Genomic DNA, 20,037 nt, shown 5'->3' with positions numbered 1-20,037 from the left:
CAGGGGTCTCCCTCACCTGCCCCGCAAGGGCCCATGTCGGGAGGGTGGGGGCGGGCAGGGCTCCCCCGTGGGGCTCTGGGAGAAACCTGACTCTGACTGAGAAGCTGGTCTTGGATGACCCTTAAGTGGGAATTCCTTGTCCCTTGTGCAGAGTGGGGCCTTTTGCGGGGGGGGGGGTCACCTGGAGCAGCAGTCCACGGGGCAGCTTCCGGCCGAGAGAAGGGGTCGTGGGGGTCCTCCTGCCAACAGGTCTCCATCCTGCAGGCACGTTTTTGGGCGTGTCCCGGGGGCTCCCCGGAGAGGGTCCCATCCCCCCAGCCTCCTCCTCAAGGCTCTGGGCCTCTGCGGGACCTTCAACTACCCCGTGAGCTTGACAGCCGGCCTGCCAGGCATCTGCCCCAATAGGAAGGGACCGCCAGGGCACAGGACTCCCCGGGTGGGGGCAAGGGGCCCTGTGTTTGCGGGTTCTGGCCTGTCCCTGCCTGCAGCATCAGGTCTCTGGGGGTGTTGCCATCTGAGCAGCCCAGAGGCACGTGTTCCCCAGAAGGGCCCCTCCTACCGCCCCTACCACCGGACCTGGGGCTGATTCCCCAGCGGACATCTTTGTTTCCACAGAGGGGGTCAGGCTCCGGACAGCATGGGGAGGGCTGGGGGTGCCCAGGGGGCCCAGGCCAGGATGAGGGGTATCCGGAGGGAATGCGGTTCTCTGGAGGAGAGGACAGGCATCTCCGTGCCCCAGGTCCCGACTCCTGCCCGAGAGTCCCGCCGGCCCCAGGCAGCCCTCCAAAGTGCACACCTCTGTCCCCCTGACACCCGGCTTTCCATCTGGTGGGGCTCCTCCTTGGGGCTGTCGGCAAAATCCAGCTCTGGTTCTGACTCTGCTGGGCTTATGCTGCCTTCAACCACCTGCTGGGAGCATGTTGGAGAGAGACCGCCCCAGGGCACTGGGTCCTGGCCCCTCAGCGGTGGATAACCTCCAGCACATTCCTGTGACTATGGTAATGAACAAAGACCGTCCCCTTAAAGACGGCCCTGGAGACCCCCACTTGCCAGATACCCCACCCCGGACTCCAAACACCCCCTCAATGGACGAATCCACCTGGGAAGGGCCAAACAGGTCCCAAACATCCACACCCCCATCTGGTGGACAGGGTGACCCGTCCCATCCAAAGCCACACAGTAGAGCCTGACCAAGCAAGGCCAGGCCCCCACTCTGCCCACAGAGGGTGCAGGGCCAAGCCTCAACTCACGCTGGCTTCCGGGGGGCTGCGCGGACTCCTTCCGCCCAGGGAGCGCTGGCCCTGGAGTTTCTGCCCGCGGCGTTCCCTCAGAGGCTGTGTCCTCTCCATCGATGACAAAGTGCGGGGCTTGGGCGGGGGGTCTCCTGTGAACAAAGGGACCGTGAGCACTGATGGGCGCGGAACGCAGGGTGTGGACAGCACAATGTCCAGGAATTCTGAAGCCATGTGGAACAGTCTCAGAAAATGGGCCCACCCTTGACCTGGCCTCCTGTCCTACAGAGGGGGAGACTGAGGACAGGGAGGAGCACCCCTCACCCACCCCCCTGCCTGGAAATGCTGGTGGAGGTGTGTGCAGGGGACCCTCCCGCTGGCAGGCCCCCTGCACCTAGACATGGAGGAAGCGGTGGGGGACAGCCCTGTCGCACAGCTCGGGCAAGGCTGGCCAGGATGCAGGTCTGTCTGATCACAAGCCGGGTGCTGCCCCAGGTGGCCAGGGCCCCCGGACAGAGTGATTGTCCGTCCTCGGCCGCTGCTGCCTTATCTGGTTACCTTGGTCCACAGGGATCTGGCTCTCTACCAGCCGGCCCCCAGCATCAGGCCAGCCACTGGCCACAGGCATGTCCTCTCCCCACACAGGCCTTGGAGGCGGTCGGTGACTGTCCGCAGCTGAAGTGGCCTCGGGGTGTGTCCTGTCCTCCTGCCCAGTGGGAAGGCTACAAGGCAGTGAGTGCAGAGGGTCTGTGACTGCCTGTCAGGGCTGTGCCCCCCACCCCAGGCGACAAGTCCTGACTGGGACACTCCACAAGCAGGACGGCATGTGTCCAGGGCACAGTTGTGGACAGTGGCTGAGTGGTCAGCACACGGGTGAGGGAAGACAGAGCCTGGGCCCTGCCCACCAGGCCGTTGCCCCCAGATGGGGCCGTGGCTGGGGGCTAACGGCATAGGCATGGTTCTGCGGCGTAATGGGAGGGACCGGCCACTGGGCTCCCCTGCGCTCTGGGAGGCCCAGATGCCACACATCCAGACCTGCTCCCGTGCTCGGGACACATGGACCGACATCAAGAGCCCCCTCCCCCATGGTCGCAGCCTCAAGGAGGCGGCCGAGGGCAAGGGCCTGGTGCGAAGGTCAGTGCTGGTGGGGAGCCCGGCTGGGCCACAGCTGCCTCTCTCTCAGGCTCCGCCTGCCTTGTTTCTCCACCCTCTCTCCCAAGGCGCACACTACAACCAGGCACAGCTTGCTGCCCTCCCCTGCCCAGCGTCTCCCCGCAGTGGGGTCACACCCACATCGGGGGCGTGAACAGGGATGGGGTCCCAGGGCCATCCTAAAGCCTGTAATCTTGGGCCTTGAAGGAGGGGACCGCTCAGGGACTGGAGCTCTGACTTCTCTGGGACAAGGCCTGGGAGGCAGCTGTCCCCTCTGGGGTGTCCCAGACGCAGGCCCCTGCCCGGCCCCAGGAGCAAGGACGCTAAGCACAGAGCAAGGGGGCTGCGCCTGAGCCCATCACCCACCCCTCAGCACTGCCTCGGGGACAGGACGGGCTAAGTAATCTGGAATGGGCCTCAGGCCAGGAGCCAGGGCAGGGGGTAGGAAGGGCGGTGTGGGGCTTAGCAGCGCAGGGAGTGGCCCCTGGGGCCCTAGCTCAAGGGTGCACCTGGGCCCTCACCCAGCCCCAGCTCCACTGAGCTCCTCTTGCTGGAGCCGAGAGAAGTTCCTGTTCTCTGCACGGCCTGACCTCCCGCAAAAAATCAAAGGTCTCTCTCAGTGAGGAAGGGAGTGGTTAGGAGAAATTTGAGATTTTTCCTTCTGTGTACACAGCTTCTCTGTTCCCTAACTTTCCGACGGCGACTAGTGCCTCGCTGGTGTCAGCAGAAATCAAGCGAGGCCTCGCCCCCTCGGAGGACGGCTGGTTCCCGCAGTACCCAGGCCGACCCACAGCCTTGCACACGGCCCCGCCCACCCAGCCTTCCCAACCCGGCTCCCTGGGACCGAGAGGGTATAGCGGGCCTGGAAGCGTCTTCCGAGATCCCCGGGCCCGGCCATCGAAGGCAACGTGAAGGGTAGATCAGTCCACGCTGAGATTTACTTGCAAAGTCCTCTCACGGGGAAGGCACGTGGGGCTTGCGGTCGGGCAGTCGAGTGGGCCAAGACCCGCTTGTGCGGAGGAGGCAGGCAAAGGGTCCTGCCACGTGGTCAGAGGGCTGCTGGAGGCGCTGGTGCTCCCGCAGGCAGGCGGGGGTCCCTGTGAAGGCCGCTCCTGGTGGGGGCGGCGAGGCCTTCCCACGGTAGGGGCTGCCTCCTGTGTCCTCTCCCCCAGCTTGCTGGGATTAGAGTCTGGCTGGTGGGCCGACAGCCCTGGGGCCATTTGATTAAGGCAGAAGAGAAGGGATGTAGGACAGTCGTGATGGGAAAAGCAGCTCGCTCTCTCCCACAGGGCTCTGGGTCAGGGCTCTGGTCGTTGGACTCCCCCTCGACCCTCGCAGGGCAGCGCCCCTCTCATCGGCCAGGAGAGGCCCTGTTGTGGCAAAACGAGGCCAGCAGCCACGTGGCCAGGCCTGGGAGAAAAGGCCCAGCCGTCACAGCTGGTAGCAAAGTCACAGCTGGTAGCAAAGCCCCGAGCCAGCCTCCAGGGAGGCTCCTGGCTGCTGGGGGTGGGGGGGGGCACACAGGGGCCACCTGCTGCCTCCCAGCAAAGCCTGTCTAGTTGTTTTGTCTCCCTGTACCCCACGTAGCCAAGGCATGGTGGCAGCCCTGTCCCCTTTCCCAGATGAGGAGCCGGGCTCAGAGAAGGGAGGGCACCCCAGGGCCACACTCTAGCCAGCAGCCCAGCTAGGCGTGAGCCAGCGCTGTGCTCCTCTGCTGTGTTCCTCCCACTGGACCCCAGGGCCACGCTGGCCTCTGCCCACATCCCCATGGGCCGGTCAGCTGGAGCAGGGTCCCCTCGGGGTCTCCAGGGCTGCCCCCTCCCCACCAGCAGGACTGAGACGTGCAGGACCCAGCAGCCATGAGCACCGGGGCCACTCGGCACAGGAAAGGCTTTAATGGTGAGCACGGAGACCAGGAGTGCCGCTGACAACTCACTGTTGGGCGCGTGGGCTCTCGGAGCTTCTCCGGGGGCTGGGGCTGGTGGGGTCGCCAGGCCCACGTGGTGTTGACGGGCACAGATCGCCCTGTGCCGGCCTCTCCACCTGAGTGGTCTTGACTTTGGGGCCAGACCTCTGAGAAACAGCACCGGAAAGCAGTGTGAAACACACTTGTGTCACCTGCTCAGGCAATGCAGGGGGTAGGCTGCATGTGCGGAGGCCGCTGGCTGTCCGGGCTGCGGCGTGGAAGCTGGTGCTCTCGCCGGTGGAGACAGGTGGCTCTAACCTCCCAGCAGCCTGCATCGGAACTAACTGCCCCCTGGCAGATGCAGATGTAAGGCCCGGGGCTGGATTCCGAGGCTGCCCCGGGTCACCGTACCCACACTCAAGGCCACGCTCTGGCAATGGGCAGTCCCGGGTCACCTGTCCTGCAGGCCAGCCTAGGGCAGGGCACACACCACCTGCTGCTCACCCCGCAGAGCCCAGTTCTTTCCATCCTCACCCCGCCAGGTGAGGCCGTGTCAGCATCCCCATCTCAACCGAGGATACGCTGAGGCTGGGGACGGCCGCCCCACTCAGTGTCCACACGATCCCCTCCATGCGACAGCTGGTGGGGACGGGGAGTTGGAGCAAGGACACCTTCGCTGCTTGGCATTCCCCAAGGGGCTGTCCCCCTAGGAGCCCAGGCCACCCTTCCTTCTTGCCTCAGCCGCCACCAGCCCCAGCCCCATCCCCAGCTCTAGTCTAACCCCCTCCTTCCCACTGGGCTTCTCAGCCCCACCCCTGACCCCTACTATGGTGTGTGTGGGGGGGGGTCTGGATCCCCCTGGAGAGACCGACCAGGACTGTGGTATCCGGGAAACCTCCTTGGTCCCTGCAGGAGGCGACTGCCTCCCGCCCTCCCATTAGACCTCTCCCAGGCCCTCCCCGCTCTGGGTTGAGGCATATTGACGGGGCTCCTGCACTGTCCCACAGAGCAACCGGGTGGCAGGTGACAGGTCTCCAGCCTGGGGAGTGCACCCACCTGAGGCAGCCCGGTCTGGGCCTTGAGCTCCTGCTGCAGCTGTGCCACAGCTGTCCGCAGGGACAGGATGTCCCTCTGGTGCTGCAGAAGCAGCTTCCTCTCCTCGTGCGAGAAGCGGTGGGCGTTCTGCAGGCATCGGATTGCTCTCTGAACCAGCCAGAGGAGAAGTCAGCAAAACCCCAGCCATGCGCAGAGAGAGACCCACAGGATTAGAGTGATGAGCGGGGAAGGGGGAGTCTGGGGGGCATCCCGGCTCCAGAGGGGCCTTCCCTGAGCCGCTCCAGGTGCGTTCCTCATCCTGCTCAGCATGTTGGCCACCCTTGGGTTTGGCCAACAGGAGGCTTGGCAGGAGGCAGGAGGGAAGGTAGGGTGTTGTTCCCTGGACCCCCTCAACGTGGGTCGGGACAGGCTGGCTGCACTTCTGCCCTCCCCCACATAGCCCTCCCTCTCTCCAGGTTCTGGGCCCTGCCCCCACCCCCTGGACCTGTCCCTTCATTAAACTGTCCGCAGGTGTCCTCTGGTCCCTGCTTTGCCTCTGGAGGGATGCCGTTCGGCAGAGCCACCTTGCCCAGAGCACCCGCTTGGTCTTCGCGCACCCTCCCCAGGTGGTGGCAGCTTTCATAGGTTAGAAGAGCTATGTCCCTTCTCAAGGTTCCCAAGAGCTGGGTCCCTTGCTCAAGCCCCAGTGGTCAGCGGCTCAGACTGCCTGGTTCACCACTGCATTGCCACATCATAACTCAAGCCCCTTCTAAGCTGCCTTCACAGCTCACAGTCATGGTATCTATGCCCTGCATAGATATCTGGGGGGAGGGTTTCTGTCAACCTACATCACCCCTCACTGGCCCCTGTGGGTCCCTGAGCAAGGCAAGCCCCCTACACTGAGCCTCAGTTTCTCCATCTGCCTAAGGGGGGCTAAGACTGGTCCCACCACAGAGTGGCCCCGGGACACTGGGCTCGGAGCAGCTAGTGAGGCCCTCTGCAGTCGTGCACAATACCCCGTGGGTAGTGCTGGCCGTGCTAAGGCCCCTATCGCCCCCGCAGCAGACACGGCTGTCATTCTCCCATTGGCGAGGCTCCAGGAGGCCCCAGGGGGAAGGACTAAGGCCATGCTGGCCCCCCCTGGGCCCTGGACGCTGCCCTCACACCACAGGGTCCAGAGCTCCCCGGGAGGGCGCTGATGGCAGGGAACTATCACAGGGTGGTGCAGAGCACTCACGAGTCAGCCTGGAGGGTGGCAGGACAGAGTCGGTGCCGGCTGCCCACCCACCCCTGGGGGCTGAGCTGGCCCTTACCTGCTCCTGCTCAAGGCTGCTGAGGGCCTGCTTCTGCCTCTCTGCCAAGACTGCCAGCACCGCGGTGTTCCCCTCACGGGCCAGACACCTGGGGGAGGAGGCAGGACCCGCTGCCCACCTCGCATCCAGCAAGCGGATGTGGAAAACTGCAGACATGGCCAGCCCTGGCCAGCCCTGGCCAGTCAGGTGGACCCGGGATGGCCCCTGCCCATGGCTCTGACAGGCTAGGGGAACCCAGGGGACCTGGGGGCCCAGCCCAGGCTGTCACTCTTCCCACCTACGCTTCATGCCCTTGCACCCTGGAGCTCCCGCCGCCCAGAGGGTCCTTTGGGGAGGGGCACGTCGTGGAACCACAGCCTGGGAAGCCCTTCACTGGGGTGTACTTTTTGGAAGCCAAAGAGGGAACATGCGTCGGTATTGGTGCGTCCGTCCTGAGGGACGGCGGCATTGGGGCGTCCGTCGTCAGGGACATGGCCTGGCCAGCGGATTCAGGGCGTCCGTCCTCACGGACACGGCCCACCCGCAGGCATCTGCTCTGCAGGCGTCTCCCTGCCAGCTCGGGGTGAGGGCGCACGGCGGGAGGCGGCTCGAGGCCCGGCCGCCCGCTGCAGGGGTGTGCGGAGCGGGGCGCGGCCCTGCGGGCGGCGGCGTAGGGGGGCGCGGGAAGGTTCTCGGGCCGGGGCGCGTGTCCGAACGCCGTCAGCAGCCGGGAGCGCCGCTCGACTCGACGGCAGGACCGGCCGCGGCTCCCGGGGGAGACGGCACCGCAGGCGGGTTCGGGCGTTTGTTCCCGGCGCCTCACCGGCTTCGCTGACCTCCCGCGAACACCCTCACGACCGGGACTGGCGCAGTCTGCACCCCAGCCACGCGGTCAGGCCCGCGGCTCGGGGGCGGGGCCCGCGCGGGGGGGGGGGGGCGGAGCCCGGCGTCGGGAGGCGGGCCCGAGCGGTGGGGGAGGGACTGCGCATGCGCTCACCCTCGCTGCTGCTCCAACCAGGCCAGCTCAGCGCGCATCCTTTCCTCCAGCGCTTTCTCGCGCAGGCGCAGCAGCGCGGTCTGGTGCTGCGCCCGCAGCTCCTCCTCCCGCAGGCTCAGCTCGAGCATCTGGAGCGTGAAGTGGCCGGGGCTTCCCGCGATGTTGGCTTTCCAGGGCCCCGCCAGGCTCCACTGTGGTGGGGCAGACCGAGCAGGCCACTCCGGGACCAGCCTCGCTGGGTGGGAGCGTTGCCCCGCCCAGGGGAGGGCACCGCCTCCAAGAAGCCCTCCCGGACTGCCCCCTTACTCCTCCCAGCTGCCACCAACCCTCAACCCCCCCCACCCCCACAACCCCCGGCGCCCTTTCGGCGCCCTTTCGTGCGTCCTTTCCTGAGGCGGAGTACCCCCTTCGCGACTGTGAGCGCCCAAGGGCAGGGCGGGGTACTTATCGTCTGGGGCTCCTCCCCAGCCCTGATCCAGGCTGAGCACTCTTAGTGCCCAAGAGGGTCAGGGAAAGACTGGGCCACCTGCCCTGAAATGTGCGGCCTGAAAGGTGGGGACCAGCCCTGCCTGAAGCACTTTGTCGAAATGCCTGCTCTCACCTACCGCCTCAGGCACGACGGGGCGTGGGTGGATGTCAGTTGGAAGGGTGGGTGACGCTGGTGCCGGGGACTGCCTCCCCCAGCCCAGAATCTGCAGAGGAGACACCCTGGGTGCAGGCTCTAGGTGAGGTGGGCCTCAGTGCCTAATGGCTCCAGGCAGTCAGCCGGAGGATCTGAGTCAAAAAGCTGCTGCCAGAGGCTCCTGGGGGTGCTCAGTGAAGTGTCTGCCCTTGGCTGGGATGGTGATCCCAGCATCCTGGGGTCCAGCCCCACACGGGCTCCTTGCTCAGCAGGGAGCCTGCTTCTCCCTCCCCCTCTGCTCCTCCCCCGCTGCTGCCAGTGCCTCCCCTGAACCCCTCCCCAGCACAAGGCTCCCTGTACCTGGTGGATGGGGCTGACCCGAGGGTCCAGCCTGGCCCGGGGCCGCTGGTAGGGAGCTTGGTCTGCTCTCACTTCCTGTCTGGGCTCTGAGGACAGAAAGCACACCGTGTTTGGTCATGCAGGGGTTCCAGGGCCCTTTTCTCCAGGAGGGCCTCTCAAGTAGGATGTCTGGGGTAGTTTAGTACCCCCCCACACACACACACAGCTTCACAGCAGGAGAATTTAACCATCTTTGTCCCAACGTGAGGTTGTATGTGAACCCACTGATGTACAAAAGACCGGACCCAAGGTAGAAGGGCCTCAGGGAGGACTTAGTTCTGCAGCTTCAGTTTCACAGAGGGAGAGACTGAGGCCCCAGGACAGAGTGTGACCCGTCTGAGGTCCAGCACCAAGCAGGTGGGGTGAGAGCGCCCAAATCTGAGCCTGAGCGGCTCTTACCGCCAAGCACTGCTAGCTGTCCCTCGGTGCTGGCTGGAGTGCAGAAAGGACTTTATGGTTTTAAAATGTTCGTCTGAGGACTTGTGTTTCCCACCAAGAGAGCAAAAGGGATTGGATTGTGATTTATCGTCCCACTAAATATAACTTTAAAATACAATAAAACAAAAAAGTAACATATGTATATGCAAGTACACATACATAAATGTTCACACACACATACGAAAGAACAATTTTCCAGACACCGGACATCAGGCAATAAAGCACGAGTGAGGGGCGCCTGGGTGGCTCAGAGGGTTGAGCCTCTGCCTTTGGCTCAGGTCATGATCTCAGGGTCCTGGGATCAAGCCCCACATAGGGCTTTCTGCTCAGTGGGGAGCCTGCTTCCCCCCCCCCGCCCCCGCCTGCCTCTCTGCCTACTTGTGATCTCTGTCTGTCAAATTAAATAATTAAAAAAAAAAAAAAAAAAAAAAAAGCACGAGTGATCCCTGAGAGACAGACAATGGGTGAGACCTCTGATTGTTGCAGCTTACTGCCTTGAGAATGTTTCTAGGCTGCAGTGTACGGAGGGGAAACTGAGGCAGAGCCTTGTGGACCTCGAGAGGAGAGGAGATGGAGCTGGAAATCTGGAGAGACCCAGGCAGCTAAAACTCACGAAAGAAGGACCAGAGAGGAGAGAGCCACAGAGGGAAAACCTGGAGATTTGAAGTGTTTCCCACAAGCCTTCGGTGGGAACCATATGAGGAGGTTACCCATGCTGGGGAGAGAAGCACGGGAAGGAGCAGAAGGCCTAGATCGCACGTGTCTCCACTAGCCAGACTGGAGAACCTCATGATCCAGGGGTCTTAGGGCAGAGTTCACAGAAGTTTCTGCCTTGGTCGCAGACCGAGCCCTGCCTCACAGCCTCCTGGCAATTATCAGGGCAACACCTGGAAGGATCTGACTGCGTCCAAGGGACTGCATTCCAGAACAAAGCTCACAACCGTGTGTGGCAGCACACAACTGTAGCTCCCAACAGGGTAAAATGCGAAGTGTCCAACAGGCATGTGAAGAAGCAAGAAAGCACGGCCCATGACGAGAGTGCTCCGTCGGCTGAGACAGAACTCGAGGGTAGAATGAGCCGGAGGAGGACTTTAGAAGCATTTATAACTGCATTCCCTATGTTCAAAGAGTCAAGTAGAATCAGGGATATAAAAAAGTGTCCAGATGGAACTTTTAGAGACGAAGCCCAAATGCATGAGAAGAAAAAGACGCGGAGTGGGATTAGTGACAGATCGGACCCCGCAGAGGAAAGGAGGGATGAACTTGAAGACACAGCAGTCGGAACTCTCCGGAAGGAAACACAGAAGGAAAAAAGAAAAAAGCAAGCACACAGAAAGAACCGAAGGTGGCAAAACACCCAGGTGAGTGGAGGCGAGGTGAGGACACAGGAGTGCAGCTGGACAGTCCGGAACAAAACGAGTACAGCACTCCTGCAGGTACAAGTTCACAACACGCCCCGAGCACAAGAGACAGAGAAGCTTCACCCGAACCTGTCATAGCCCTTAACGAAGAGAAAGCAGGAGAGGCAGACGGAGATGAAAGGCGCCTCCTGCGTGGGAGAAGAGCCTGACCCCAGAAAGCCTGACCCAGCTTTCTCGTTGCCAACACGGCAACTGGAGGACCGGGCAGCGTGTCAGCTGCGAGGAATAACATCCACCTGGACGTCTACATTGGGCAAAGATGAAAGGAGTTTGTCCTTAGGCTTTATGAAAACAAAAAGACTGTGTCACCGGCACCGTTCATGCGAACGGACGTCCAGGCAGAGTGAAGCCAGAGACAGAATCCCATCTACACCAGCCAGAGCCAGCATGGGAAATGGGAGTGTGCAGACACCTTCAGAGGGGACAGAGTGTTTCCAACAATGAAGGAGACTCGTGGAGGTCCTGAACTGTGTAAGGCAGGTGTCGCCCGGGAAAGGGAAGGGGAAGCCCCGGGAGAGCCCTCGGGCGGGGGCTCTGCCTGCCCCAGGCACGGGGTCAGGCACCTGCTGCGTGCATGTTTCGAGGACTCACCTGCAGAAGTGGACTTGTCCTCCTGTCTCTGTTGTCCTTCCTGGGGACCCTGGGAGGATGTGGCAGCGTCTCTGCCCCTGGCTGTTTGTGATCTGTGAGGGAAAGTGCTGGAGATGGTACCAGCCGCCTGCGCCCGTTTCACCCTGCCGGCCTGGCCTCTGCTACGTTGGGAGGCTGTGGCTAGCTCCACCCGGGGCCCCACCTGGGACTGGCGGTCTCGGTGCTCGGAGAGGTGGTGGGCTCCAGGACTCGACACACCTGTGGCCGTTCCTGCTCCGAAGCAGAAGCCAAAGCCGGGTCTGGCCTGGCCTGGGGGGAGTGTTTCTCCATCAGACGCTGCAAGAATAGGAAGGCAGAGTGTGTCGTGGAGGCCCCGACCTCAGAGGCCTCCTTCATCTGTCCTCCACGTGGGGTTGATAAGCAGCCCCTTCCCTCCAGACAGGGCTGGACGTGGCAGGCTGGGGGAAGGCGGCAGGGGCCGAGCAGACACAGAGTAAGGCCAGAGCTGGGGCTCAGACAGCCGGGGAGCCACAGCCCTGTGCCCCAGCTGCAGCCAGGGGAAAGATTGAGCTGGAACCCGGGGGTGCGTGTGTATGGTACCCGCACACACAGGCACATGCGTGTATGTGGTTGCACACAGTCCCCCGGGCTCAGGTACCCTCCTGCTAATGCCTCCCCAACTGCACTGTGAGTACATCCCAATAGTCCCCAACCAAAGCCACAGAGAAGGTTGGTCACATCCAAGGAGATCCCAGATGTCACTCCCAGGGCAGGGGGTGGGGGGCATCTGTACCACCCGGACCAGCACGTGCAGGGGGCTGGGCAGAGGTGGTTTGGAGATGTGGGGCCCCTGGCCCTCCCGGAAGACCTGCCAGGGCTGTGTGTCCTGCACACGTCTTCAGCTCCCGAGGCCCTCAGCAGAGGGCCCAAGACTCGGGTGGGTGCCAACACACCCAGGACAGTGGCTCAGGTGGTCATCAGTGCCCTCAGCCAGGAGCCCCTGGGTTAGTCCTGGGCCGAAACGTCCTGTGTCTGCTTTAAACTGAGCGTCTGTGTGTGGCCCACGGAGCTGGCTGCTGGCAGGCAGCCATGCTGTCCTCCTCCGGGCATCGTGGGCCCGCGGTTTAGGTGACACTGTGGCCGCACCCTCCCACAAGGGCAGGTGGCCTGCATGCAGCCCCAGAGCCGAATCCATCTGGGGGGGCCTCGGGCTTGGAGTTGGGGCAGGCGGGGTGGCATTGCTCCGTGGCAGGGAGTGGACCATGCCCGTGGAGACCCCTCGAGCCCGCGGGCCAACTGACCTCCAACTGGTGCTTGAAGAGCAGCTGGTCCAGGGCTTTCTGCGTCTCCCAGACCTCCAGCTCCGCCTGCTGCCGCAGAAATGCCAGCCCCTGCTCTGGCTTCTCCTGGTCCAGCTGCAGGGAGGGCCCGAGCCTCGATTCCTGGGGGGCCCCACAGTGCTGCCCCCATGGCTGCCCCCAAGCCCTAAGTCCCAGAGGGAGGTGGTGCCACACTTCCCTGAGGGACGCCCCCAGAAACCCCCCACTCAGCCTCTCTGCTCAGCCTCAGGGGGACGAGAGTAACTCCCAGCCCCACCGAGGCGGGCCTCCCGGGGGACGCAGCTGTCATCAGCCCGACAGGGTGGGGGCAGGACACACCTGCAGGGACTTGAGGGAGCTCAGGGACTTCCAGGGGATGTTGGCAAGGTGCCTGGAGTGCTGACCTGCGGGAGCCACAGAGAAGGGGCAGCTGAGCGGCCTCTGCCCTCTGCCCGCAGGAGGGCAGGCGCCCAACTCCCAGCACAACCCCCGGGGACTGCCCCTGCAGCCAGGGGCAGGGGGAGGCAGCCGGCTGCTGAGACGACTCCGCCTCTGCTTGGGGCTCCTGCCGCCCGAACCTCGGCCACACTCTCCCGGGAGGCGTGCCCGAGTCCGCAGACAGCGGGAGCCACGCACACAGACCTTGGCTCATCCTGCCTGCCCTGGGGAACCTGGGACACATCGCCAGCCCTTCAGCCCCTCTGCGGGAACACGCCGGCCTCCCGGGCAGCGAGATGACCGAGCCTCAGCTTGTCGGTCCCCAGGCGTCCCTGAGATGTCTGGGCTTGCTCTGGAGAATGAGCACGGGAACCTCCGCCTCCCCGGCCAGGGCGACAGTCCCTAAGGGCAGTGGGGGGCTTCGGCTCGGGCTCTGCACACCGTTGGTGCTCCTGGCTCCTGGGTGGCTGGCTGACTCTAGGGCGACTCCATGGTCAGAGGGGTGGTCGCTGCTCCCTCCTCAGCCCATCTTCTGTCTTCTGGGCCTGTGCCTGGTGGGAGCGGGCAGAGGAAGGCGTGCGGGCTCACTCCCAGGGCTTAGGCTCTACTGGTGCCTCCTGGATGACCATTGCCATCACTGGCCAGGGTACAGAGAGAAAGTCGTCCCCCAGACTGTTCTCCTGCTCCAGAGAGAGCAGAGTGGCCCAGCTTTCCATGGATGGAGGGGCTGTGGACTGCAGTGAAACCAGCCCCAGGGCATTTGCACAGCTCTGAGAAAACTCTGAAGCACAAAGCAGGGGAGAAGCAGGGGCTCAGGCCATCTAATGTGTGCTGAGCGTGGGGTCCCCCTTCCCTCCCTGCTGGCCTCCACGGGGAACGGAGACCCACTGGGGAGAACGGCTTGAAGTCTCTTTTGAGCTCAAGTTCCCTCAAGAAGGAAATATCCTCTCTTGCTTTTGTTTTGTGGCCACTGGGAGAAGCTGGAGGCAGAGAAGAAGATGCTCGGGACCCCCAGGCCCGACCACCCTGCAGGCACCCAGCAGGCTCACAGTTCCAGGGAGGGCCACACCGCGTCAGCACCCCCTGGTCACCAGGCAGACACGGGCTCCGTGGCCCTGAGCTCTCAGCCGTGACCTGGGCGAAAGCCGGTTGTCCCCACAGCAGGTGTGTCATGACAAGCGTGTCCCCACTTGTGAGGCTCGGCTCAGGGAATCAGGCCCGAAGCTGGAAGGGAGCTGACAGGATACCATGCCCCGAGAGGGAGCACCACTGGCCCAGGAGCTGACGTCTCCTGGTCTCCGGCCCGGGCTACTGGCCACCACACGTGCCATTTACACTTAAGTGAAAAGGAACTAAAACCCAACATGCCATGCTTCGGCCACACTGGCCCCGTATCCCAGCTAGACAGCCAATGTGGCTGATGGCTACCATACTGGATCTCTCAGAATCTAGAACACTCTCCTCCTTCCAGAGGGTTCCGCCAGATAACGTGGTCTCAGACCGTCAAGTGTTCACGGCCCACAAGCTCTGACTGAGGGAGCGGTAGGACCTGGCGCAGCCCAAGTGTCGTCTGGGAGGCTTCCTGGAGGAGGTGTCGCACGCAAGCCGGGCACATGCGCTCTGGTGTGCTCGCTGCTTGGTCTCTGGCTACCTGAGATCCTGCTCTCAGCCACTCCAGATGCAGGCAGCTCAGATTTCAAGTGAGTCTTGGGGGCAGCCTGTAGCCTCAGGGTAAAGAGATCCTGCGGGAGAATTTCAGTCTGTGCACAGAGAGACAGGCCCTGCCCCACGGTCAGTGTAAGGAGCGACGTGGGAGGGAGCGAGAAGCTGGGGTGAGCCTCCACCTGTCTTCCATCCTGCTCCCTGCCTCCTGGAGAGGCAGTCTGGAGGTGGGGCCAGGGAGAGGAGCAGGCTTTTCTGGACAGCCTGACACCTGTCCTCAGGTTCCGCTGGTGGAAGCTGCCAGGGCCCTGGCCGACAGCTCCTCCCAGACCAGACTCCGAGGCTCCCGGAAGGCTGTTCACGGATGTGTCCCAGAGCAGGGACAGCTCTGCCTGTCTCCTTTTTCTGGAAGCACGGCAGGTGTGGATGGGAGCCCTGGGGACCCCGAGGCCCCATGGCAGGTGGCATGGGGCCCTCTAAGTCAGCCTGGCCCCTCGCCTAGTGGAGAGGCACCTGCAGAGAGGGGCTGCTCTGAAGGAAGGCCTGTCCTTGCCAGTGACCGAGCCCCTGACCACTGCCCCCGAATGAGTCCGTGGGGAAGCTCACACCTCGGTGGTGGGTGTCCTTGCAGCCGGTGCCGGATGGTTTTCCCACTGGGATGCGGAGAGGGTCTCCTTCTCTGCTCTCATGCCCCTCCCCATGGCTCGAGGCAGGGCTGCCTGCTCCCCGCTGATGTTGACCCCCCACGAAGGCAGATTCCGCGCAGGGAGCGCGAGTCGGGGGGTGCACGTGTGCCAGGTGCCCTCAGAAGGGCCGGAGTGACAGGGCACTGCTAACCAGCAGCAGTGGAAGTTCAGAGCCCCGCAGTGGTTGTCCTCAGGGTCTCGGGCTTTCTGCTCAACTCTGAGCTTCTCGACACCCCATTTGACGGTTGAGAGAAAGGGCCACCTGTGCTCCCCTAGCTTTTAGGAACACACAGCTGCGCCAGGTTCCTGGCAGCCAGGGCCCAGGTGTGGAGGTGCGGTCAGGCCCGGGGGCTGTCCCCACTGTCCCCTGAAGCCACCGAAGCCAGAGCCTCCTGGGTCCTCACCCCAACCTTGGTGCAGGGACTGTAGAGCTCACTCCTGCCGGGGCCTCTCAGGGGGTCTCTGGGGACCGTGGCCCCCACCGTGGATGCCCCTCCCAAGAGGAAGAAGCCACTCCTGCTGCTTGGCCCTGCGGGCGTGGTGGACGGGGCTGGGGGCGAGGAAGCAGGCTGCCCCCCCCCCCGGAGGGAAGGCCAGAGCCTCACCCCCTTGCAGGATCTTGGCCAGGAAGCAGTCACCCCCAGGCCACTAGGAATCACCTTGACTCTCACAACAGCCAGCCACCATTACCCGACCCCCCGCTCAGCCAACCTTCCAGACGGGCAGCAAGGATGGGCGGTGTGGACACCTGCGTCCAAGCCCTAATCCCGGCTCCTCCCTGGGTGTCCCTGGGCCCCTCACTGCCCCTCTCTGGGCCACACTTTCTAGGACTGGAAACAGGGTGGAAATCTCTGCCGGGAAGCCAGTCACTCATCCTTGTCACTTATCGCTCAGAATCTGACATGCTGTGTGCCCTCACTCGAGCGTCTCCCGACACCCAGCCCCACTAAAAGCAGGTGCCTCCAGGGCAGGGCCAGATCACCGGCTGGCGTCGGGCACAGCAGGGGCTCAGTGGGCACAAGTTGGAAGAGCAGAGGGAGGAACAAACAAGTGAATTAGAAGGCTGCGAAGGCTCCTGGGGCCTCAGGAGATGGGGAGACGGAGGGCCAGGCGTGACGCTCCCCAACGCCAACCCCACAGGCTGGGAGTCCCCCGGGCAAGGGAGGTGGGGGAGACTGACCACGAGACAGGAATGGCAGGACCCCTCCTCCCACAACAGGCTGCTTTCTACATGCGTCCCCAGCCGCTGTGCCAGGAGCACCCCCCAGCCCATCCAGGCCACTCAGCACTCCAGGCAGGGCACCGCCCCACGCACCCCTGCACCCCGGCTCTGCACCAGCCCCGTGGTCCCCTGCCAGTCTCCTGAAACCCGGGACAACACCCTTCAGAAGCAAAAGGAAAGGCAGAGAAACCTGGGCCCACGGATGCTCAGAGGAGGTGGCCCGGGAGCGGGGCCCTTAGTGGACCCTCGATGAAGCAGGTGTTGGTCACGACAGAAGCGTGGCAAGAGCACACGGCACGCAGCTGGGTCCCGAAAGCCTCCAGAAAACTTTAATACTGATGCGTGGACGCTCTCCACGTAGAAAAGGATCTCTCTAACCCATAGGAACGCACCAGAGCATCAGGCAGTGGAGGGGGTCCCCGGCGGACCTCCCCGGCCACCCGACCAGCCAGCCCAGGGCCTGTCCGCGGGCTCGCCCTTACCGCAGCCTCGCACGGTCCAGGGCGTGAGCAAGCCTGCCCCTCTGGCCGCCGACACGTCCTCCAGCTGCAGGGAGCCACAGGTGGGGTCCAGCACGGCTGGCACCCCAAGGGAGCTGGGGGCACACAGACACGCACATGAGTAGAGTCGGGAGGGAACACCCACACGGTACGAGGCAGCTGGGGGCCTGGGGGGCAGTGACCCGGGTTCCCTCGGCCTAAACAAAGCAGCTCTCAGACCCACTGTGTCCAGAGCTGAAGCCTAAGGGGAATGGGCCTGTGACCAGAGGAATGGGAGGGCATCAGTGAGCAGGTGACACCCTTAGGTGCTGAGCCAGCAGTGTCCCCCAGCCGGGGGGGCGTCATCTGTGAGCAGCAGCAGGGGGCACTGGGACTCCGGGGACCAGTAGCCCTCGGGAGCTCAGACAGCTGAGGCCCGGCTTCCACTGTCACTGCTAGGCACTGTGCGGGACCGGAGTGCCCTCCGCCTGGAAGCCCGGGCCTGCTCTGGGTCTCCTCCCATGCCACGCTCTTCGTGGGGAGACAGCCACTCGGGGGATGAGGGGCACAGGGCACGTTCTTCGTCTCTCGTCCCTTCTACCATCTGCAGGGGTATTGTCCTCTGCCCAGAGCAGAGCAGGGCAGACACACTAGCCCTAACCCTCACCACTCCCTGCTCATGGCCCGAAATGCTGCCGCATCCCACGGAGGGAGCCTGAGCCAGCCAGGTGTCTGAGGACACAGGGGTCACACCCGGCCGGCTGGACTCGGAGACCGGCCCCCACGTAGGCCACCCTCACCCCCTGCCCTGAGCCTGGCCAGCACATGTCACTAACAGGATTAGGAGGGAGGCGTGAGGGGGGCCTTTCCAGAGAAAGCGGTAGGCCAGGAGAGCCGCTGTGTCCCGAAATGACCGTGGGAACAGGGTGCCGGCATCTGCCGTACACACAGCCCTGCCTCACGTCCTGTTTCTCCCCCAGGCACACAGCGACTCGGGACCGCTGGAGATGGGTGCGGGTGGCGGGCAAGGCCCTCCTCCCATGGCCCCTGCCCCTGCAGACCATGGCCTTGCAGGGGAGGCGATGGGAAGAGCAGGCGGCTGAATCCAGGAAGACCAGGATGGGGCAGGGGCTGCTGCAGGAGCATGTGACCATGAGGGGACAGGAGGGGACACGTCCCTGCAGGGCTACCCAGTGGCTCTCCTTGAAGGGGATGCCCAGGAGGCCATCGGCTGACCAGCTAGGGTCGGCAGACACGCCCCATAAAGGGACACACAGCAAACACGTGGGCTTTGCTGGCCACATAGTCCCTGCCTCTGGGGACATGACCCAGCCCCGCTGCGTGTTGATGAGCCTGGTGCTGACCATGGCTGACTGCCCATGCGGCTTTACCCTCAGACAGCCAGGGGCCCGTGGGCCTCGGTGACCTCGGGCCTAGACTTCCCAGGACAGGGGTTCCCAGACGATCCCTTGCAGGACTCGTGTACCAGGTTCAGGAGGGCCAGGGGGTGGGGGCAGGGTGGGCCAGGGACTCTGCACGTCTGACGAGCTCTCAGGGCCCAGTGTGAGTCCAGACTCGGGAATGGGCGCAGTGGGAGAACCGTGGATGCTGGGGTCCAGCCTCCCATGAGCTGTGGGATCCTGGCCATGTCACTGGGTCTCTCTGGGCCTCAGTGTTGCTGTCCATAAAGTGGGAATGAGGACACATCTCACAGGGGTCTGACAGCACAGTCCCAAGGGGCAGGAAGGCCTGTGGGGGGCCGCACACAGCCGGGGCGTGCCCTCCCCCACACTTCCTTCCAGAGACGCTGGGGTGGACGGGCCCTTGGAGAGCGGGGGCCGGCATCCTCACCGTGCCATGCTGCGGACAGGCTGGGTGCCCGGCCAGACAGAGCCCCGTGGTCCCAGCAGGAAAGGGACAGGCTGGGGCATGGCCTCACCCCAACTCAACAGCTGGCCGGAGAGGCAGTAGGACGGGCCAGGCCCTGGGTCTGGAGAAGTTGGGGGCACCAGCCTGGGGCAGCAGAGGGAAGGCCACAAGCTGAACAAGGAGGCTTTGACCTTCATCCTCGGACCCAGGCAGTGAGGGAGGAGACCAGAGCACAGAGCTGTGAGCAGCCAACGGCAAGGGACAGGCCAGCTGGACACGCTGAGGGCCCCGCAAGTCCCTGTGCCCTGACCCCTGCCCAGGAAGGCTGCTGGACCATCCAGGGCACGACCCTGCACAGCATGGTCGGGGCCAGGGGTACGGGGTGGGGGATGGGGAGGGCTCCTGGGTGGGAACCCCCGGCGGTGTGAGCAGCTGGGCCCTCTGCCGGCCGTGCAGCAGGGGGACGTGCAGATGTGGGGTGTCTGCCTGGAGCTCAGGCCCCAGGGCAGCCTCTGGGGATTCTCCCCTCCCTGACCTCTCCACTGGGGCTGGGGTGCTGGTGGCGGAGAACCTGACGCCCAGCCCAATGCTGCCCCCTGCTGGCAGCAAGTGTCCTGTTCCACCAAGGGATCCCCAAAAGGCCTCAGGCTGTGCTGGGGAGGTGCAGGGTCCGTGGGTCTGGCACTTAGACATGGGACACGGGGCCCAGGATGGTGAGGCCAGCAGTGTCCGGCTGGGGTCGGGAGCCCACTGCCCACAGCCCAGCCAGAGTGGCGTCCCTGAGCCACCATATGGCCAGCGCCAGAGCCGGCGGGGCCTGATCTTGGTGTGGGGGCTTCTCACGGTTGGGTCAGGAGCTGGGTCCCTCCCCCAGCAGCCCGGCTGCACCCAGACCCCCGTGCACCCCTGTGCACCCGCTGTGCCCTGCCAGCAGCCCGTGGTGTGGGGGTGTGTGGGGGACGCGCAGGCTCACCTCCCGATGAAGGGGCCGAGTGTCTGGAAGGAAGCCGTGTTTCTTGCCAGCCTATTATCCAGCTCCAAACGCCCGTCCTCAGTGAAACCTTTGGGGAGATGGACACCAGCAACTGGCAGACAGGAAGGAGCCGCTGAGGGGGCAGTGGGGATGGAGGGAGGGTCACCCTCACCCCCAGCACAGGAGGGGCCTGGAGGGCTGTGTCCACTTTCTCGCCCCTCTTCGGAGGCAGGGCAGGGAGGTGGCAGGCACATAAGCCTCGGGGCCAGGTCTCACCCCTTCTCCCACCAGGGCCAAGGTGGGA

The 20,037-nt window shown here is 64.0% G+C and overlaps 1 protein-coding gene across 6 annotated transcripts in view; it reads right to left on the bottom strand.

Annotated features, from left to right (window-relative positions):
- CCDC187 (coiled-coil domain containing 187) overlaps positions 1-20,037 on the bottom strand; it is a 41,453-nt gene that overhangs the window by 3,508 nt on the left and 17,908 nt on the right. For 4 of the 6 annotated variants that reach the window (XM_059142307.1, XM_059142304.1, XM_059142301.1 and 1 more), the window contains 15 exons: positions 19,734-19,845; positions 16,895-17,007; positions 12,744-12,808; positions 12,387-12,500; positions 11,288-11,421; positions 11,086-11,177; positions 8,597-8,682; positions 7,615-7,805; positions 6,639-6,726; positions 5,347-5,493; positions 4,321-4,457; positions 1,791-1,954; positions 1,251-1,384; positions 797-993; positions 182-258 (listed from right to left, as the gene is read on the bottom strand). In XM_059142307.1, coding sequence (XP_058998290.1) covers positions 182-258; positions 797-993; positions 1,251-1,384; positions 1,791-1,954; positions 4,321-4,457; positions 5,347-5,493; positions 6,639-6,726; positions 7,615-7,805; positions 8,597-8,682; positions 11,086-11,177; positions 11,288-11,421; positions 12,387-12,500; positions 12,744-12,808; positions 16,895-17,007; positions 19,734-19,845 — 1,851 coding nt within the window. The remainder of the gene's footprint in view (positions 1-181; positions 259-796; positions 994-1,250; positions 1,385-1,790; positions 1,955-4,320; positions 4,458-5,346; positions 5,494-6,638; positions 6,727-7,614; positions 7,806-8,596; positions 8,683-11,085; positions 11,178-11,287; positions 11,422-12,386; positions 12,501-12,743; positions 12,809-16,894; positions 17,008-19,733; positions 19,846-20,037) is intronic. The other 2 variants (XM_059142305.1, XM_059142302.1) reach the window with 2 other exon arrangements.

Source organism: Mustela lutreola, chromosome 12 (genome assembly GCF_030435805.1).
Source record: "Mustela lutreola isolate mMusLut2 chromosome 12, mMusLut2.pri, whole genome shotgun sequence".
Lineage (NCBI taxonomy): Eukaryota > Metazoa > Chordata > Mammalia > Carnivora > Mustelidae > Mustela > Mustela lutreola.
This window is presented reverse-complemented; position numbering and strand designations above follow the sequence as displayed.